This window comes from Falco peregrinus, chromosome W (assembly GCF_023634155.1).
Source record: "Falco peregrinus isolate bFalPer1 chromosome W, bFalPer1.pri, whole genome shotgun sequence".
Classification (NCBI taxonomy): domain Eukaryota; kingdom Metazoa; phylum Chordata; class Aves; order Falconiformes; family Falconidae; genus Falco; species Falco peregrinus.
Genome location: NC_073743.1, coordinates 10,443,769 through 10,461,039, shown reverse-complemented (window position 1 = coordinate 10,461,039; position 17,271 = coordinate 10,443,769). Strand labels below are relative to the sequence as shown.

Genomic DNA, 17,271 nt, shown 5'->3' with positions numbered 1-17,271 from the left:
AAGGGATACCTTTCCTTCATGCTTGACAGGAGTTGCCTCCAGAGGCAGAGGACTATTGTCCCTCTTCCAATTGCCTTGTCAATGCCCCCTTCCCTAGAAAGTGATCTCAGCTGCTTGGCTTCCCTACCCTCGAATTCCAAATTACTAGGCCCATTATCCCAGCATCAGGGCAGCCAGGAAACCTTTTTGCATATCCCGCAGCTTGTTCAGGTGGTTACCTCTTGTTCTGCCTCTTCGTCTTGTTCCTCTAATGGCCCTGCTTCATCCTCCTTTACTAAAGGAGCTGGTTTTTGTGTCCAATTCTTGTTGCATATAGCAGCAACTGATACTGACATGGGTTGGTCCTCTGCATTACTCATCGCTGGAGTCTGAGTAACCATAGTGCCCATCGTGGGGGTTGGAGTAGCTGCAGTGCCTGTCACTGGGGTTGGAGTAACTACAGATAGTTGCTTAACCCTAAACAAGATCTAAACCACATTCAGCATTCCCAGCAACAGGACCAGGACCAGCAATAGGATGTTTTCAACATACCAAGGATATACAAAATTTTCAAAATTCTCAAACACTTCTGTGATTAGCCTGGAGGAGAAGGAGAAGATGTGGGAAGATGTCTCCCCCATAGGTTGGCTCTCCCAGGAAAAAAGGAAAAAGGTGTAATTATTAATAGTTCCCAGTAGATGACTCCCGAAGTACAGAGGTGATGACAATACTGAGTACACAGACCAGATTAGTTTCATGACCAATGATTCTGTCATATCGCAAGTTGGTGTTACAAAGTACAACAAAACAAGAACCTTAGCTCAGGCCCCAAGGCGATAAATACCAAAACAGCAAACACATGCTGCAAGTAAGGTGTTACACAAAGCAACTCTGAGATCAAGCGCAACAACTCTGAGAGCAAATAAATCAACATTGCAACCAGTGACTAGTAAAACAATACAATGAATGCTTATAACAAAATTTTTTTAACACTGTCTGGTCAGATCTGTCATTATCTCAACACTTCGTGCCCCACATTAGGTGCCAAAAATGACTGTTGTGGTTTAACCCAATCTAGCAAGTAAGTACCACACAGTTGCTCCCCCCCTCCCCCCCGGTGGGATGGGGAGGAGAATCGGAAAGAGGTAAAACCTGTGGGTTGAGATAAGAACAGTTTAATAATTGAAATAAAGTAAAATATAACAACAACAACAATGATTTTAATGAAAAGGAGAGAGAAAGGAATAAAACCCAAGAAAGAGAAGTGATGCACAATAATACAATTGTCTGCTTGTTTGTTGCATGACAAGGAAATGTTCCTTGACGTGGTTGATCCCTGGGTGACAGGGTGTATGGAAGGATTTGGCAGGTTCCTAGGGTAAGTAATCCATGCTGAATTGGAGCGCCACTTGATGTAAGGGTGCCTTTCCTACTCCATGAAACCCAGCAGCTCCTAGCACTGTATTTGGGCTTGGACTGTGACGATTGAGCCTCTGTTCAGTACCATCAAATGAGTGTGATTGAGACAGGGACTGAAACCACCTCTGAGGACACCATGGTTGAGACAGGAATTCAAAACATGTCTGAGGATGCCGTGGATGTGATAGGGACCCACACCCCAGCTACAGTAATTGCCTCAGGAGTCAAAAAGAAACATTGGACACAGAGATTGATGGGTCCATGCCATCGATTAGTAAGGGAGGAGGAGGAGGAAGGGTCTGATCAGGAAGCTGGTCCTTTGACAAGGAAACAGGATGAGGAAGCGAGAGAAATCACCCAAGAGGCAGAAACTACCTGGTCCTTGACCCTGGGCAAATTTCAAGATTTGCGGAAAGATTACAGCCACCAGGCAGGTGAGCAGATTGCTGCCTGGCTGCTCCAATGCTGTGATAGTGAAGTCAACAGTCAGGAGTTAGAAGGTAAGGAAGCCCAGCAGCTGTGATCCCTCACTAGGAACTGGGGAACTGACAAAGAAAGCAAAAAAGAGGTGAGAATCTGCAGCCTCTGGAGGCAGCTCCTGTCGAGTGTGAAGGCAATATATCCCTTCAAGGATGATCTTGTGAATTACTGAGGAAAGTGGAATACAGTGGAGGAATGTATCCAATATCTGATAGAAGTAGCTGTGCTGGAAGTCATCTACAGTGACCTGGATGACAACCAGGTCTACAAAGATCCAGATGACATCCAGTTTACAGGGGCTGGAGGTTAACAGTGGGGTGCTGTGGCCTCGACCAAGTCATGCCACCACTGAGTGTGGCCATACTGAAAATGTTAGCGTTCCATATGAACTGGAGTCAAAGTCAGCCAAGCGGTATGCCACAATCAATATTGCCAATGTGCTTTTATCAGTTCCTTTGGCAGAAAAGTGCATGCTACGGTTTGCTTTCACATGAAGAGGTGTCCAATACACATGGAATTGACTACCCCAGGGGTGGAAACAACACAGTGGAATTCATGCATATTTTGGTAACTTATTTTTTCCTGTTGTGTAAGAAGTAGACGTTTAGTAACAGTTAAATCCTGTGGCTCACTTGTGAAAAGATGAGTGAAATTAATTGATCATTCCAAGCCTGATAGGCATGCAAGCAAAATTAGACACTGTGTTGTCACCGTTATTAATGATTTATTTTCTTAAGTAATCAATGTTATTCATCAATACTGAAAAATAAATATCATCTTGCCAGTTGACTCAGGACAGAGTGTTTTACTGTAAGAAAAGTAGTTGACATGCCATATTACTTGAGTCTGATAAAAAGAATAAAAATTGTATTGATCAATGTTAATTTCAAGTGGCTAGTAAATTCCCTTTTAGCCTTTTTTCTCTTCCTATATGAAATGTTCTTTTTCATACTCTCTTCTCATGGCATGCAAATTATGGAATATTGCAGAATTTTTCTGCTAAACAATTTATTTTACTAAGACAATGTTTAAACTATATCATGTAAACTAAATTATTTTTGGGAGTCATTTTCAAACAATGCTTTATTCTGTATACAGATTTAATAGATTTTGTTGCTCATTTAGAATTCTTGGAATAAACTGAAACTGCATTCATTACATTATCAGATTTTCATTTTTTTCAGTCAAGGGTGTATGTTCAAAACTTTGAAGCAATCTTTTTTTGTTACACTAAAAAAGAGATTTATTCCATTTTCATTTTCAGTTTCTTACAGCTTAATTAATCCATAGCTAATTAGAATGAGATTTTTATTGGGTGGTCTCTCTGCTTTAGGTTTAATTATTTTGCAAATATTCATTAAAATACCTCATCTGTGTCTGAGGGTGAAGTTAGTTAAAAATACATATCTACATTTTTGAAAGATTCTTTGATACTAAATTTTGAGAGCTGACAATGAATCAGGTATTAGGAAATAACCAGTTCTTGGACTAAATCAGGTTATAAACACTTTGGACATTCCATTTACTTGTGATAGAAGTAGTTTTAGTGAATGGCTCTGTTCTTAAAGAATTTAAAATTCAGATAGTGGTGGCTGCCCCTGTTGTTTATTGTAGTGCCAGAAAACAAATGGATCCTATTACTTGCAGTGATTGGTATTAATATTTACAAGTAGTGTATTATTAGAGAAGATCAGCTTAATAAAAGAATAAAACAAATTAAAGATAATGCAAGTATGTATGTATGGGTTTTATTATGTATGGTTTTATTATATGGTTTCAAACCAATACCCTTTTAAAAAAGATAGGTATTTCAGGACAGCTGACAATTAGGTCCTCTGTCTTTAGGGTACAAAAGAATTTCAGGTCCCTTATAGTTAACAATAGTGATATTTAAAATAATTGCACTAAACATATAAGGATTCACAGAATCTTTCAGCTCTTCAATTGGTATGCATTAGCATAATCCGGCTGATTTTGACACAAGCTTGGTGGTTTGTATCAGTAGCAGATCAGTCCCTATCAAAAGATAATTTTATATAATAAAGATAATAAAAATTCAAACAAAATCCATGAGTCTACATTCCATGTCCTCCAGTAATACAAATATTAATGCACAGAAGTAAATCCATACTGATTTGCTTGGTTTTACTGGAGATATTACTTTTTCTCCTAGGACAAGAAGGACAAAGTCTCAAAGTTGGACACTATACGTCACTCAATAGCCGGAATTATGAGATCTCCAAAATCCATGTTAGGCTCATCGTCGGTAAGTAGTATCAACAATGTAGAATTCTCTTATTGTTACAACTTAAGTAGGATTTTTTTCTTAAGTATCACACATTTCTATTTACATGGGAAAAAAGTAAAGTTGCATTATGAAAAGCATAGTACTGACTGATCAGTGGATATGATAATATTGTGGCATAATAGTATGTGTCATGGTTTAACTCCAGCTGGCAACTAAGTACCACATAGACGCTCACTCACTCCCCTCTGGTGGGATGAGGGAGAGAATCAGAAGGGTAAAAGTGAGAAAATTTGTGGGTTGAGATAAAGACAGTTTATTAAGGAAAGCAAAAGCTGTGCATACAAGCAAAGCAAAGCAAGGAATTCATTCACTGCTTCCCATCGGCAGGCAGGTGTTCAGCCATCCCCAGAAAAGCAGGGCTCCATCATGCATAATGGTTTCTTGGGAAGACAAACACCATAACTCCGAACTTCCCCCCGTTCATTCTTCTTCCCCCAGCTTTATAATGCTGAGCATGATGTCATATGGTATGGAATATCCCTTTGGTCAGTTGGGCTCAGCTGTCCCAGCTGTGTCCCCTCCCAACTTCTTGTGCACCCCCAGCCTACTCACTGGTGGGGTGGGGTGAGAAGCAGAAAAGGCCTTGACACTGTGTAAGCACTGCTCAGTAATAACTAAAACATCCCTGTATTATCAACACTGTTTTAAGCACAAATCCAAAACATAGCCCCATGCTAGCTACTATGAAGAAAATTAACTCTATCCCAGCCAAAAGTAGCATTTTTTATCAGAACAACTTTATTGCAGTTCAGAAAAAATAATTTGTACATTCTTTGCTGCTCCCAGATTGGTGCTGTACTTGAAAGATTACCATTTCCTGTGTGGTACATTTACTAGTAACGCTGTATATTATGATATTCTGCAGGATATTAGATGGTCAGGCATGTTTTGCCCATCACTGCATTATATTTTCTATATTTATTATAGAGTTACCATCATATAAATTATTATTATTATTACTACTACTGCTACTTATGGTGTGTTAACCTTGGCTGGCTGCCAGATGCTCACTAAGTCATTCTCTTACCCCTGCCTCCTCAACAGAACAGGGGGAGAAAATAAGATTAAAAAGCTCATGGGTCGAGATAGAGACAGGGAGATTGCTTACCAGTTGGGTAAAACAGGATTTGGCTTGGGAAAGATTAATTTAATTTGATGGCAATTAAAAATAGAGTAGGAAAGTAAGAAACAAAGACAAAACTAAAACCACCTTCCTTCCACCCCCTCTTCTTCCCAGGTTCAACTTCATTCCTTCATTCCTGAGTCTTCTACATCCTCCCACCCTAAGCAGCACATAGGTGATGGGAAATGGGAGTTGTAGTCAGTTCATAACACTTAATTTCTGCCACACTTTACTCCTCACACTTTTCCCCTGCTCCAGTGTGAGGTACCTCCCACTGGATACAGTTCTTTAAGAATTGCTCCAGTATGAGTCCTTTCCGTGGGGTACAGTCCTTCAGGAACAGACTGCTCCAGCATAGGTACCCCACAGTCCCCAATTCCTGCCAGCAAACCTGCTTCTGTGTGGGCTCCTCTCCATGGGCTGCAGTTTCTTTCAGGGTGTATCGACCTGCTGTAGTGTGGGGTACTCCATGGGCTGCAGTGTGGATATCTGCTCCACTGCTAACTTCCATGAACTGCAGGGGGACAGCCTGCTTCACCATGGTCTTCACCATGAGCTGCAGGGGAAATTCTGCTGCAGTGCCTGAAGCACCTCCTCCCCCTCCTTCTTCACTGACCTTGGTGTCTGCACGGTTGTTTATCTCACATTTTTTCTCACTTATCTCTCTCATAGCTGCTGCACAGCATTTTTTATCCTTTATTAAATATGTTATCACAGAGGCATCACCAGTGTCTCTGGCTCAGCTTTGGCTAGTGGTGGGTCTTTTTTGGAGCCAGCTGACACTGGCTCTGTCTGTCACAGGGGCAGCCCCTGGACTCTTCTCAAAGAGGTCGACCCTGCAGCTGCAGCCCCCCTGCTACCAAAACCTTGTAAACCGAATACAAGCCTCAAGAACTGGTGCTATTTATGTAATCAGATATTATACATTTTGTTTCAATTCCCACTGAAAATCACAGAATCACAGAAAGGTCAGGGTTGGAAGGGACCTCTGCAGATCATCTAGTCCAACTCCCTGCTAAAGCAGGTTCACCTAGAACAGGTTGCACAGGATCACATCCAGGTGGGTTCTGAATGTCTCCAGAGAAGGAGACTCCACAGCCTCTCTGGGCAGCCTGTTCCAGTGCTCTGTCATTCTCAAAGTAAAAACGTTCCTCTTCATATTCAGATGGAATATCCTGTGTTGTACTTTGTGCCTGCTACTCCTTGTCCTGTCACTGGGCACTACTGAAAAGAGCCTGGCCCCATCCTCTTGACACTTGCCCTTAAGATATTTGTAGATGTTGATAAGATTCCCTCTCAGTCTTCTCTTCTCCAGGATAAACAAGGCCCAGCTCTCTCAGCCTTTCCTCATAAGGGAGATGCTCCAGTCCCCTAATCATCTTTGTAGCCCTCTGCTGGACCCTCTCCAGTAGTTCCCTGTCTCTCTTAAACTGGGGAGCCCAGAACTGGACACAGTACTCCAGGTACAGCCTCACCAGGGCAGAGTAGAGAGGAAGGATAACTTCCCTCAGCCTGCTGGTCACATTCCTCCTAATGTACCCCAGGATCCCATTGGCCTTCTTGGCCACAAGGGTACGCTGCTGGCTCATGTTCATTGAGTATCTCTTCTATTTGGCTTTTGTTTAGGCCCCCCAATGGATGGAGAAAGTTTCTTGTTGGCCAAATATGAAAAAATAATTAAGAAATATAATGAGAAATGGAAAAAAAGCTGTTTTGTATTACTCCTATTTGCTTATTTGTTTTCATGTACTGGCTCGAAAGACTAGTTAAAATATTTGCTTATGTACTTAGGGTGGAGACCAGATGTTACTTGAAAACCTTCCTCCTGAAAACTTGGCTATGTTTTCCTGAAGTAGAACAGATGATTGTCCCAACCCCATCAAAACAAACAAACAATTGAGGCTGAGCAGAATTCTTAAAACTGCCCTTTAATTGTGATCTTGTCACCTGAAATATTAGATTAAAATAGCTTTTTTGAGAAAGACTTAGAATGAATAGGTCTTCTATTGGTCACTCTTAGATTACATTGAAGGACCCAGTAAAATGTATTTTAGCTAAAGAATATCTAAGATATGTGGAAGAGATTACAGTTGCATAGGCATATATACACATACATACATATATATAGTGTATGTATAGGAAAATTGTATATAGTGATAGAGAAGTGGAATAATAAATATCATAATGAGATAAAATTAGTACAGGAGCACTTTTTGTATGAAAAATTGTGAAAGTTGTTTAACATTTTAAATGTTATAGGAAATACTCTGCTAAAATATTAATATATCCCTAGTGAAAAATTGTATTTCCAAATTATTATCTTTGTATTATAAAACTTCTAATTGGTGCAAAATTCAACATTCTTTTATAATAAAAGCATATTAGAATTTATGTTGCTATGACCTCTTCTTTGCGTAGGTGAGACATAGCCTTCAACTTTCTGTTTCAATTCATTGAACAACTTGTTAGGATTTTTTTAAAATGTAAAAAATCTATCTAAAAACACTTCAGACAAAAAATGGGAGAGAACAAATTTTAAACAAGAGGATCAAGATAAAAAATTTGGAATGAAAACAGAGGAAGTCTGTCAAAAATGTCATCAGTTTTTACTAAAGCATCACTTTAAAGAGTATCTGTGCTTCATTCTGGTTCTCATGCCAATTCATATCACCATTAACTCCACTGAAGTTTGTGTAAACCTGGGTATAAATATATGGTAGGTGTGGTTACCAAAGCTTTGGAATATTTTTGGAAGAAATTGGATCAGAACTGGGTCATTTGAAGCATAAAGTCAAATCTAATTAATGAGTGTACTCTAGATTAGCTTTTATTTAAATGAGCTTCAAAGTCAGAGTATATAAATCAATCAGTTTTTTGTTTTGTGTTTGTGTGTTGTAATTTAGTGATCTCTTCTTTATTATAAAAGCTAACCATGCATATACAGATAAAATTTGCTTCATAAATTAGTACTTAGCTCTTAATGTGGTTAGTTGCTCAGCTTTTTCCTGTTGACAATTACATGTGCTAATCACTAAATATATAAACTGGTACTTCAAACTTAATATCCATCAAAAAAGCATACAACTTGATTTTGAAAGGTGTATTATTAAAAAAAAAATAGAGAAATTAGAAAAGAATTAGAGAAAACTTTTTTTTTAGTGTAACCTGAAGAAAGTAGCAGAGAAACTAAAACTGTACTTCCTCAATAACCAGTTTAGCAAAGATGAGGTTAATTGTTAATTATGTGTTAGTACTTAAATGATTTACAGGTTCTTAGTATAAGAATGTAAAAGGTAATATAGGAAAAAATAGAAAATACGAGTCAGTTGTCTATAACAGCAAGAGGTGTAAGTTTAATCAGCTGAGGAGACAAAACAAAAAAAAAGGGGCTACTTTCATGTACTTTGATACTGTTCTATGCATGAACTGAATGAAGAGTCTGAATGAATTGCATCTTGAATACCAACATTTTCCCTTTAGATAAAATTAGTCTGTTTTTTGCCAATGAGGGATTTCAGCCTGTCACAGCCATCTGTTACTGTTTATGAGATAACTGCATGCATAATTTCCTTTATTTTAAATATTTTTTCTTATGTTTAAATAATGATGATCTTAGTACACAGGGATGTTCTTTCTAAGAGAGGGGTTTTTTTCCCCAATATGATTGCTTTTATCTTATAATTTTCAGGTCTGTGCATTTTTACTTTTATATAAATGGGTTTGGATGGAATACTCAAGACTTTTCACTTTTTCAGTGAAGCTGATTTTGGTTTCATATGGTATATATGAGTAGTGGGTTGACCTTGGCTGGATGCCAGGTACCCACCAAGCCACTCTATCACTCCCCTTCCTCAGTAACAGGGGAGAGAAAATATAATTAAAGGCTCATGGGTTGATATAAAGACAGGGAGATCACTCAGCAATTACCATCATGGGAAAAACAGACTCGACTTGGGAAAATTAATTTATTACCAATCAAATCAGAGTAGGGTAATGAAAAATAAAACCAAAACTTAAAAACCCCTTCCCCCCCACCCCTCCCTTCTTCCTGGGCTCAGCTTCACTCCTGAATTCTATACCTCATCCTCTCTCAAGCAGTGCAGGAGGATGGGGAAGGGGGGTTGTGGTCCGTTCATCACATGTTGTTTCTGTTGCTCCTTCACTTTTGCTCTCTTCCCCTGCTCCAGCATGGGGTCCCTCCCATGGGAGACAGTCCTCCATGAACTTCTCCAACATGAGTCCTTCCCATGAGCTGCAGTTCATCATGCACTACTCCTGCATGGGTTCTTTCCACAGGGTGCAGTCCTTCAGGAACACTGCTCCAATGTGGGTCCCCCAAGCAGTCACAAGCCCTGCCAGCAAACCTGCTTCAGCGCGGGCTTCCCATGGGTCACAGCCTCCTTTGGGCACATCCACCTGCTCCAGTGTGGGGTCTTCCATGGGTTGCAGGTGGATATCTGCTCCACCATGGACCTCCATGGGCTGCAGGGGGACAACCTGCGTCACCATGGTCTTCACCATGGGCTGCAGGGGAATTTCTGCTTTGGTGCCTGGAGCACCTCCTCCCCCTCCTTCTTCACTGACCTTGGCATCTGCATAGTTGTTTCACTCACATATTCTCACTCCTCTCTTCTGGCTGTTGTTGCACAGCAGTTTTTTCCCCTTCTTAAATATGCTATCACAGAGGCCCTACCACCATGGCTGATTGGCTCAGCTTTGGCCAGTGTTAGGTCCATCTTGGAGCCAGCTGGCATTGTGTCTATCAGACGTAGGAGAAGCTTGTGGCATCTTCTCATAGAAGCCACCCCTGTACCCCCTGCTACCAAAACCTTGCCATGCAAATTCAATACAATGTGGGAATTAATCAGTTTTCACTGAGCCTAGTGGCAAGGTTCAGAGATACTCTATAGGGAAATGTCTCAAAATATCAACTAAAATGTGTTGCTTTACTTTCTAATCCATGTCTGTGCCTCTTTTTTACATGGGGAGGGAAAAAAATTTCTTGACAGAATGTTTTCTTTTTTTAAGGATGGAAAATAAAGTAGTACTCAAAGTCTGAGCTCAGAATATATATGAAAATAAAGTATTAAGTAACCTATGAGTTGTTAACATATAATTTTCATTATTATTGTCTTTTCATTGGCAGTGCGAATGCAAGAATATTCTCTCTTTTTACAGTTAGAAAGAATACAATGCTCCGCTCGGTTTTTCTCTCAAAAAAGCAGCAGCTTTGAAAAAGTAGCTTGAGACTGCTTCATTTACTGTTGGAGAAAAACTGCTGTTTCAATGGATTGCTCAGTAGGGGGAGGAAAGGAGATTAATAATAAGCAAAAAAGACATTATTTGGTACATGAAGAACATGAAGAAGTATATGAGGGCATTTCCCTCCTCACAGAAAGATAACTATCTCATGAGCAAAGTGTGGGAACAAATGGAAATCTTTAAAGAAAAAAAGAAAAGTAAAAAAAGGATTGAGGTGGAAGTAGAAATTATTCAGTGTGAGTTCTACTTTTGTTTGATTTTAACTGTTAATTTGATTGGAAGATAAAAATAACAGCAAAAATCTTAGAAAAAATTTTCTCCATCTAAGCTGTTCAGTCACTTATTTGAAAATGCTCCTGTGAGTGTGTATGTAAAAATGGGCAAAAGATCTTTTCATCAGTGAAACTGTAAAACACTGAGGCCTAGAATGTAACCTTTTTCTTTTGGATTTCTAGTTAGTAATTTCAAGCAGCTTTACTGTTCTTTAAACTTACTAAGAAAATATGTGGGAATTGTAAATTTATTTTGTGCCTGTAACATTCTTTCTTCTATCTTCTTTAGAGACTAACATTTCTTGTATTTAAAACATTTTATTCTAACTATAAAATGCAGTAGAAATGTTAGTGCTAAGTGATAAATTGAGTTGAAATCAATATTAAAATTATTATACAGCTTGCATTTTTACTGATCTTTTTGGACTTTCAGCCATGAAATAATAAGCTTCAATAAGCACTCAGGGTGAATATTGTATCATACAGAAAATATGTTGGAGTAGGAAGAATTTTTCATAAAAAATAATACAATTTCAATAATATACAAAACATGACCATTGTTTCATCAGAAAAAAATAAATGGATTTCTACCTCAGTTATGATTAACCAATGGCATATGACCAAAATTAAAGGTAACGTTAGGTAGGAGACAATAAGCATCGGATACCTTGTGGAATTTTCATGGCTTTCTTCTAAAGAAATGAATATTTGTTTAAACAAATTTAAAAGAAGGGGAAAGGTTGATGTTAGTGTTATAAAAAATACCTTAATTAGCAATGTCTAAAATGTTCCCTGTTTTTTCTGTGTAATAAAGATGTTTTTATTCTGGGATGTGAACATGATAATCTAATCAGTGATTCAGACTTGACCCAATTTGAATATAATCAGGTGTTATTATCCAGTGGCTGCCTCTTTTGTAAGCTATAAAATGAGTTCCATGGTCATAGTGGATAATATCCATTTTATAAGAGCTGTTGTTATTGTCAGACGTGGGGGTTTTAACCTTTTTTTTATGAAGGCTATGAACTAGCTTGTTGAAATTGAACTCTTTTTTTATCCTTAGACGTGTTTCTTTTGGAGTAGAAATGTGTTTCTGTGGGAATAGGTTTATTAATTTGAATCCCATAACATTTCTTGATCATGTAGCAAAGGTCAGTCAAATGTAGTGTCTTTGAACAATAAATGTTCAAATATGTAAGGGTATGTGGAAGGAGAATATGTGCTCCTTTAAGGGTATCTGGTCAAAGGAGTCATAAGCAAAAACAGAGACAAACCTGAGGGACAAATGATAAGGGAGGGTTATAAGAACAAACCTGGCCAGTCACACTAATTGGTTAGGATATGTGGAGTGTGAGAGTGTTCATTTCTTCAGCTGGTAGGATAAGGAAAGGGAGGGAGACAAACACAGAGAGACATAAAACCTGATCAATTAGCATTAACAAAGACAATAACCAGAAACAAAACTGGTCAGTCACACTGAGGGGCTATCAAGAAACTGTAGGCAAATAGGGATTTTGGATGCAAACCTGAGAGTCCAGGATGTTTGAGAGGGGTAGGTGGAACTATGCCAACTGATGAGGCAGTATCCAGGGGAAGGGGAAATAGGGATGAACAAAGAAGAGTGTAGACAGAAAAGACTATCAAAGGGGCTGGTCACAGGCAGAACGGGGCCAGTCAGTATGCTTGAGCCCTGCACCTGATCACTGCGGTCTATCCTATCTTCTTATATCTTATTAAATATTTTCTTAACTATCACTCTCTGTCTTGTGTGTGTGCGCTGCAAGGACTAAGCTACTCATGAGACCTGTGTGCTGTATGAGTGGATTTGGTGCCCACTGCTGCAGTCAGGGGTGTTGTGGGGGTAGGCTCCCCTGGCCTGTGGTGTCAGCTACTAGAGAAAGTGATGGTCCTAGTATCAGTAGTTGTAGGGGCCATAGCTCTCAATCCAGGTAGGGTCCTACAGACCTTGTGCCTGGAATGCCTGCTACTGAGGGAACTGGTGTGAATGGATGTGGTGTCAGCTACAGGAGTGAGTGTGTGTGTGTGTGGGTCTCTTGCCTCCAGCCACTGGGGTGGGAAAACCAGCTACTGGAAGGGACTAGCATGAGTGAGGCAAGTGAGGGGCTCAGTGTCAGCAGCTGGAGAGCTGGAGCAGGACTGTGTGTCACAGCCCCTTGGTGCTGGCTGCTGGCAGGAGGGCATTTCCAAGTGTCTCTAAACCTGGGGAGTAGGGGAGTGTGCGTGTGGAGCTTGCTAGCAAACTTTTACTTGCTGGCTAGTTCAGCTTGGAGGCCCTGGGTCTGGGCAGGGATATTGGGTGGGCAAGGATCTGTGCTGATATACTCAGGGGAACTTATGAGTGTAGAGCGCCTGTGGGAAGAGTGTGTGAGTGCATGTCTGCTAACAAGCATTGAACTGGACTAGCTGGCAAGTAGGAGACCTGTGAAGCAGGTAAGAGTGCCTGGAATCCAGGCGTGGTAGTGGACAAAGGGGGCCATACCAGTACTCAAGGGATCACAGTGAATGTGTGTGCACATGTGAATATAGAGAGTATATCATATGTGTACCTGTCACAGCACTCTTCAAACTAGCCAGCTACAACAAGATCTTTTACCATCACATATCAACTTACTCTTCACAACAGTCCCTCTGCTGCCTTCTCCTAATCTCTCTTCATCCAGGGCACACTCACTCTCTCTACTTCTTCCTCAGCTGCTCTCTCTTCATTGGCTCTCAACCACTTAACAGAACCAGCCACAGCTGCACCTTATCTACATCAGCCAACCCACCACCCCTGAAGCCAGCCCACAGCTGTATATTATCAATGTTAATTAACCCAGCTTCATTCCTCTACATGTACCTTCACTAATGACCTCCTATCTCTACCAGCTGAAGAGGTGGAAGGGGACTTGGCTGCCTATACTTATGTTAGTCCTACATGTAGGTGTGGTTGAAGGTAGCATCTTGTCTGTGGCAGTCTGTGTAACTGGCTGTGTCAATGTCATGTGTGTGCAGGGTGTGTGTGTGGGGGTGGTACACATGCTACTTGTCAATGTCGTGGGGGGGGGTGTGTACACGTGCTACTTCTAATATCCCTTAACAAAATAAATAACCTTTTGTCACCCAACACTAAGGGGACAGACAGGTTCTATTTGAGATCCTTGGCAGAATGATGATGACACTATTACCAGGGGTCAAGGGCAGGTACCTGTCACACCTTTTATAACATTTTGAAACATTATTTTTGTTTCAGGAGTTTCTGAAAGAGAATAGATTTGTGTCATTTAACTTCAACAATGGTAGACATCTCCAGTCTGAGAAGTATTTAACTGTTGATGAAATTGAAAAATAGGACTGCCATCTTGGCTGAACAATATTCTGATCTTTTAGTCTTTCATTATGTTAATAAATTAATTATGCTGGAGTACATCCCTTTTCTATCTTAAAAAATCTGCGTACTTTTTGTTCAAACTGTTATTCTTTCTTACACTGTCCCACTTCTCTGAATCTGTAATAGAGCATACTTATTCTTTCTAGTGATGGGTCTATTGGTTATAGTGTTGGTCTCAGATCTCATGTCTAAAGATATCCCTGATAAAATAGACACCCAGGGCTTTAGATCCCAATGTCAGTGTCTGAGACTATGAGTCTCTTTCAGACTCTTATATATATTCTTGTTTTCCATCAGGACCATGGACTAAATTAGCCCTTTTGAGATATAATTTAGAAAGAAAGCTAGGAACCCCCAGACTTAAAGGCATTTTTTATACAGAATTACAGAATTGTTGAAGTTGGAAGGAGAGACCTCTTGAGATCATCTAGTCCAACCCCTCTGCTCAGTAAGGGTCATCTAGAGCAGGTTGCCGAGGACCATGTCCAGTCGGATCTTGAATATCTCCATAGATAGAGCTTCTGCAACCTCTCTGGCAACCTGTTCCAGTATTTAATCACCCTCACAGTAAAAAAGTGTTTTCTTGTGTTCAGATGGAATTTCATGTGTTTTAATTTGTGCTCATTGACTCTTCTGTCAGTGGGCACTACTGAGAAGAGCTCTTCTTCATTCCCCCCATCAGGTATTTATACAGAGTGATAAGACACACACACACACCCCCCTCACCCTGAGCTTTCTCTTCTCTAGGATAAACTGTTGCAGCTCTCAGCCACTTCTCATATGAAAGTTGCTCCAATTCCTTAATCATATTTGTGGCCCTTCACTGGACTTTCTCCGGTATGTCCATGTCTCTCTTGTACTTGGGAGCCCAGAACTAGACACGGGACTCCAGGTGTGGCCTTGACAGTGCTGGATAGAGAGGAAGGATCACCTCTCTCAACCTGCTGGTAATGCTCTTCCTAATCCAGGCCAGGAGGCTGTTGGCCTTGTTTGCTGCAAGGGTGCATTACTGGCTCATGGTCAGCTTGGTGTGCACCAGGACCCTCTTCTTAGGGGGAAGGCCCTTCTCTGCAGAGCTGCTTTCCAGTCAGTCAGCCCGCAGCCTGTACTCGTGCCTGGGGTTATTCCTCCCCATGTGCAGGACTTTGCACTTCCCCTTGTTGAACTGCATGAGATTCTTCTCTGTCCATTTCTCCAGCCTGTTGAGGTCCCTCTGAATGGCATCACTACAATCTTGTGTATCAGTTACTCCTCCCAGCTTTGCATTGTTTACAAACTTGCTAAGGGTGCGCTCTGTCCCAGCCTACAGGTTACTAATGAAGAGGTTAAACAGTATTGGCCTCAGTATCAATCCCTGGGGTACACCACTAGTGACTTGCCTCCAACTGCACTTTGTGCCACTGATGACAATCCTCCAAAGTCCTGTGTAGGCTTCCGTTCTGGGGTCTACTTGTTCCTCCTGAGAGTTTGAAGTTCTTCCTAGTGTTATTTTTTGTTAGATAAGCCATCTTAACCTGAATGACTCTTCAGGGAAACCGTAAATGTGCAGGTAGCCTCTAGTCTGCCCAGAGTTACATTGTGTTACATTTTTCTCTTGCATGCATCAGTGGGATGTTTCTGTTCTCTTTCACAATTCTATATGGCAGAAATATCATATCATCCTTGATGATATGAAGAAGAAAAACCTTGTTTCATCTGGGTAGATCAGTAGCTGAGGTTCATTCAGGTTTCATTTGTATCTGTTTGATAGGCCTTTATGAGGATTTAGTTTTCATTCTGTTATCTAAAATGCAGTTCAACAGGCTTTTCTGGGACATGTTCAGATATGTGTTCATGATGCAATATGGAGTCTATTATTTTATTCAGAGATTTATCACTCTAAAAGTAAGAATTTGTATGAGCTCTGGCATTAATTATTTTGAATGACACAGAGCCTAAATAGGGGCTTCTCAGTCTATCCATAACAAATAAATCTGAAGTAGTCATTGAAAAAAATGGTTTTCTAAGTGTTTTCTTAAACAATGTAAGGTTGTTTAAAATTAATATGTGAAGTTATAGGTTAAAACTCATTATCTTCCATTTATAACCAATGAAAATAGCATCTCAGAATCTTTGTGCCTTCAGAACCTGTATGTAAGTTCATAAGCACAATATGCCCAAGGGCTGAGATAACAACACATCTGACCAGAGCATATTAAAACAATTTTTTCATAAACATTTATTATATTAGTTTAATAGTTGCTGGTCACAATGTTGATTTGTTTCCTCTCAGAGTTGCTGCGTGTGATCTCAAGGTTGCATCATGTAATACCTTACTTGCTGTATGTGTTCCTTGTTGTGTTGTTTATCATCCTTGGGGCCTGGGCTAAGGTTATTGTTTTGTACTTTGTAATACTGGCTTGTGATATGATAGAATTGCTGGTTGTGAAACTAATCTGGTGTGTGTACTCAGCATTGCCATTACCTTTGTACTTCGGGGGCCATCTACTGGGAACTATTAATAATTACAACTTTTGCCTTTTCTCCTCAGAGACCCAACCTATGGGGGAGACATCTTCCCACAACTAATTCCCTCCCCCCCTCCCTTCCTCCCCCTCCCTTCCTCCCCCCCTTTCCCCCCTTTCCTTCCTTTCCTCTCTCCCGGAGTCTCTTGGTAACTGGGAAGTTCTTATGTGGTGTGTCCGCCCATAGGTGAGTTTTCTGGCCCAGTCCTGGAGCTTGCCCGCTTTTATACTCAGCAAAAACAGAAACAGCTTACATATCTAGTGTATGTAAGCTTTTAAATTTGTGCCAAGCGCAGGCGTGCACTGTCTCATGATCCATAAGGTCCACACGTGCCAGGGATGTTGGCCAGATGTCCAGGTGTGGTGGAGTTACTGTCATGACACAGCTGCACACAACATTTACTGTCCAGATGGTCCTGCTCACATTCTGCCTGTTCAGGGGGCCCAGAACAAGCACCATCTGTCAGATTCATTAAATGCAATTTATATTTGTCCTTGAGCTCCTTGAGGTCACTGTCCAAGTTAAACAATTC

At 40.4% G+C, this 17,271-nt stretch overlaps 1 protein-coding gene across 8 annotated transcripts in view; it reads left to right on the top strand.

The window, feature by feature from the left end:
* The window catches only part of LOC129782582 (tyrosine-protein kinase Fer-like), a 222,307-nt gene that overhangs the window by 92,242 nt on the left and 112,794 nt on the right, over positions 1–17,271 (top strand). For all 8 annotated transcript variants that reach the window (XR_008745135.1, XM_055792975.1, XM_055792974.1 and 5 more), the window contains one exon: positions 4,052–4,144. Coding sequence is in view for 7 of the 8 variants with exons in the window: in XM_055792975.1 (XP_055648950.1) it covers positions 4,052–4,144 (93 nt within the window). In the remaining variant the exon portion in view is untranslated. The remainder of the gene's footprint in view (positions 1–4,051; positions 4,145–17,271) is intronic.